Genomic DNA, 4,214 nt, shown 5'->3' with positions numbered 1-4,214 from the left:
GCCCAAGGATTTTTTTATTTTTGCTTGGGATTGACACTCACAATTTGTTTGCTGATTGCCATTATGTAATAAGTGCTCTGTATTAGCAGAATTATAAACGAGTGGCAAAGTGCTTCTCGTAGTGTTAAGGTCTGTCATCTTAAATGGCTTTTTCGAGGCGGTTAAATAAACCCATTTCGACTGAAAAATAACAAAATTGTAAAGCATGGATTCTGGTTTCATTAATTAGGAAAGGCTGTAATGCATATATCTATATTAAATTATATTTGAATTTTCATATGCTAAGGAAGTATATTTATATTTAATTTACATGTCTTGTTTAATCTAAAACCAATACTCAGATATTACACATATTACACGCATACACAGGTACTTTCTCAAAAACAAAGAATTTACATTCAATAACTCGAATACCCTCCGATCCAGTTCACGCCAGAATGCAATCGCACATTCGCTCGCAGACTCGTTTCCGAAGATTCTCGACGCGCAGGAGCAACCTGCTGTGATCCTCGTTGTCCTTGGCGAGAAGATTCTGTAGCTCCTGCACGGCTCCTAGGCAATCGCAGTGCTCGGCGAGTCGGGAATTTTGGCACAAGAAGTTGGAGCAGCAGATCGGATCGCATTGGTGTTTGGGCGCCCGGTACTCCGTCCTACGTCGATCCCGGATCAATTCCTGATGGCACATCTGGCGGTAGTAGGCACGTAGCTGGCGCCTCTGCTCCGCCCGCCTCATTTCGCGCATGAAGGGAGCCTCCTGTTCGTTATACGGGCGATCCATGAAGTTACAGATCTCGCACTGGCAACCTGCCGGTGGACAAGGTGGGCAGGTTTTCTCGGGCGTATCCTTGCAAACGTTCTTTTCCCATATCTTTTTTTTTTTTCTCTTAGGCGGAACCTTCAGCTTACAAGTCGGAGCAACTGGCTCGTTCTTGCCGAGTTCTAAAGCTGGAAACTCGTATTCTTCCACCGTAGTTCCTCTTTTGCTAGGTCTTTCACGCTCCCCCTCCGAAGGGATTTCCGGTTGCGTTTTACGTCTTTCCGTTTCGGAGAATCGCGGGGACTCTTCTGGCTTATTACGTTTCGGTTTATTATTCTCTTCCTTGTTTTCTAAGACTTTATCTACTTCGGTGTTAATGTCTTTGCTTATTTTAATGTTGTCCTTTTGTTTGTTTTGATTTTTATACTTATCAGGGTCATCTTTTTCATATCCTATGTCCTCGTCTTTGTTTTTTTCGTTGCCTTTCTCTGGAAATTTACCTACTTCTTTTTCTTTGTCTTTGTTTATTCCAATTTCTCTTTCTTTTTGCTTTTCAATTACTTGTTCTTTGTAAACTTCTTTTCCTTTCTCTTTCTGGTTTTCTTGTTCCCTTTTCCTTTCCTTTTCCTTTTCCTTCCCCTTTTCTATTTCTTTTTCAGTTTCTTTTTCTTGTTCCTTACCTTTTTGTTCCTTTTCTATTTCCTTTTTATGTTCTTTTTTCATATCATTTTCCTTCTCTCTTTCTTTTTCCTTTCCTGTTTCTTTTTCTCTTCGTTTTTTATTTTCTATTTCTCTATCTATTTCCTTTATCATTTCTTTATCACGTTGTTTTTCCTTTTCTATTTCTTTGTCTTTTTCTTTCTCGTGTTCTCTCTGTTCCCTTTCCCGTTTCCTTTCTTTTTCTTTTTCCTTTTCTCTTTTGTTCTTCTCTTCATTTTCCTTTCCCTTTTCCTTATCTTGTTCTCTTTTAATTTCTCTTTCTTTTTTCATTTCCATTTCCCTTTTCCGTTTCCTTTCGTTCTCCTTTTCTTTTTCTTTTTCTCTTTTGTTTTTTCTTCCTTTTTCATTTTCTTTTTCTTTTTCCCTTTCCCATTCCCATTCCTTTTCATTTTCTGTTCCTCTTTTCTTTTCCCTTTTTTTATATTTTTCTTTTTTGTTCTTCTTCACCTTTTCCTTGTCCTGAGATTTTTCCTTTTCTTTTGCTCTTCCCCTTTCCTTCCCTATTTCTATTTCTTGATCCTTTTTTTTATCCCTCTCTTTCGCATTTTCATTAACTATTTCCTTGTCTCTTTTTTTTTCTGTATTTATACCGTCTTCTGTATCATTGTTTATATATTTTTCTTTATCCTTGTTCCTATTACCATCATTATCGCTTTCCTTATTTGTAACTTTTGGTTTATGTCTGTCATCGACTCGATTTTTATCCTTGCCATCTTCTTTATCTTCTTTATCCCCTTTATCTACGGTTCCTTCGTCTCGCACTCCAGTTACTTTATCTTTACCTTCCTGTCCTCTTTCGCTCTTTTTTTTCCCTGTTGGATCACCTAGATCACCTCTGGGTATTTGACTGTCACCTCCTCCTTGGTTATCCTTTCCATGGGACCTTTTTGGCTTGCAGCATTTCTCATAGGGCTCGCAAAGCGGATCTGGACAGTGTTTTTGCTCAAAGCAGTTAAGGATTCTACTGTACAGCTGGTCGTAGTTTATAGGTTCCGGACCCTTGTGCTCCTCTTTTTCTTGCGGACAATTCCGGAACTCTTTGTTAAGGGGATGAGGATCCAACTTGTTCTTGGCCCACTCGTGCTGAGTGCACCCATGGCGCGACTCTATGCAATCCGGCGGGCAGTACCAGTGGCGTCGACGCAGACCACGTGGATCCTTTCTTCTCGCAGGCTCCATGTCGAAAACTTGATCTCTTGAAATGCCCGTGTACAGATGGCGTGCCACTCTAGTGGAATCGCGAGTAACCTGAGGAGAATCAGTGCAGTATAACACCTCGCATGCTTTTCGGGGATCCAGCTGCCGCTGAACGTGGGGAATCTGCTGTAGATCCGACTGCAATGCCTGGCGGTTCAAAATAAAGGGATTGCAAGTCTGAGGGATATGGTTCTTTTCCGCCAGCATGTCCCTTGGGGAGGACTTCTTAGCCTGCTTGGAGATCCTCCGCTGAGTGCCGCCACCGTTGACCTTGACCAAGCAGGCGGCAACCACCTGGTTGAACACCACCGACTCGGGCTGGTGGGTGGGCGACCCTACGCCATAGAAGCCCAACGTGTCCTTGTGAGGACTCTGCTGCCAAGCGAGCAGCACGTCGTCTTTGACCATGTCGAAGGGTCGCCCACTGCCATCGGCCGCGAGGTTGCTGGCCAACCGTGTGGTTGCCTCGTTCTTGTTGGGGTCGCAATGTGGTTTTCCTTTTGGGATCGAAGGATACGTCTCCGCCCGTTGGGAGCGGTAGTCCTGACAGCCACGCCTTCTGAACTGTGGTGGATCGTTTTCCCGGCCAGCGGAGCGGTGCCCCTGCAACGCCTTCCTGTGCATTTCCGGGATCGGATTGGACCACTCTTAATTTTCATTTACTACTAAAATTTTGTCGTTATATATATTTTTTTACGCCAAACCTTAGGACTTCCTGAGAGTTGAGAGCTTTAGCTAGGACTCAGAGATTAAATGTTGATCTATGTGTCGATTACATTCATTAACTGCAAAGTGGGTCTGTACTAGAATTGATAACCAAACACATCATCTCACCCAATGTTTAAATCCAGTTACGAGTACGAACTTCTATCATTTGTAAAATGTGCTTGCCCAGAGAATGCCATGCGTTTGCAGCCATCCAAATGAACTTCAATTAAAGTTTGCACACTTTGGTTTGCTGCCCCATTTTTAGGCCACAATGCTGCCCCGATCAAGCCATGTTGGCCATGCAATTTCCTGGCCTTTGCCACATAAATTCGCACACGAAAGAGCCTGACAAGGCTGTGCTATTTATGGAGCAGTTCCTGTTCAACCAAAAACCAAAAAAGGGAAAAATTCCATAGGCACAAATGCCCAACTCAGCTGCTTTTAGCACTGGTGGTTGGAAGTGAATAAAGTACACACACACACACACACACACAGAGGGTGCATAAATCCAAAATTGTCTTTTGTCGCATAAATATTTTACTTTGGGCATTTGGAGCGTCCTGGCGACCGGAGAAGCAGCAGCAAGGACATGGTCAATAGGCCAGGCTGGAATAGGACATGAAACGACATTATTTCTTATTATTAGAACAGCGCAAATAAATGAGACTCGGAAGGGGGGTGGCGGACGGGGGCGGGCGGAGGCGTTGTCCCGGATTTCCCCACGATGGCACTTTGTTTGTCCTGCCAGCACCGCAATTCCCACATGTCTGTCTTCATAAATGCTTTATCTCCGGCAGGCACACACACTTGGAGGCTCAGTGTGTTGGCTTTT

General features: G+C 43.4%; 1 protein-coding gene across 1 annotated transcript; it reads right to left on the bottom strand.

Annotated features, from left to right (window-relative positions):
• Positions 1-245: 245 nt before the first annotated feature.
• Positions 246-3,429, bottom strand: LOC122613529 (myb-like protein X). The gene has a single exon (XM_043787742.1). It carries the CDS (start codon positions 3,296-3,298, stop codon positions 428-430), a length of 2,871 nt encoding a protein of 956 aa, XP_043643677.1. The 5' UTR covers positions 3,299-3,429; the 3' UTR covers positions 246-427.
• Positions 3,430-4,214: the final 785 nt, after the last annotated feature.

Source organism: Drosophila teissieri, chromosome 2R (genome assembly GCF_016746235.2).
Source record: "Drosophila teissieri strain GT53w chromosome 2R, Prin_Dtei_1.1, whole genome shotgun sequence".
Classification (NCBI taxonomy): Eukaryota; Metazoa; Arthropoda; class Insecta; order Diptera; family Drosophilidae; genus Drosophila; species Drosophila teissieri.
Note: the sequence above shows the minus strand (reverse complement) of the source record. Positions and strands in the feature narration are given on the sequence as shown.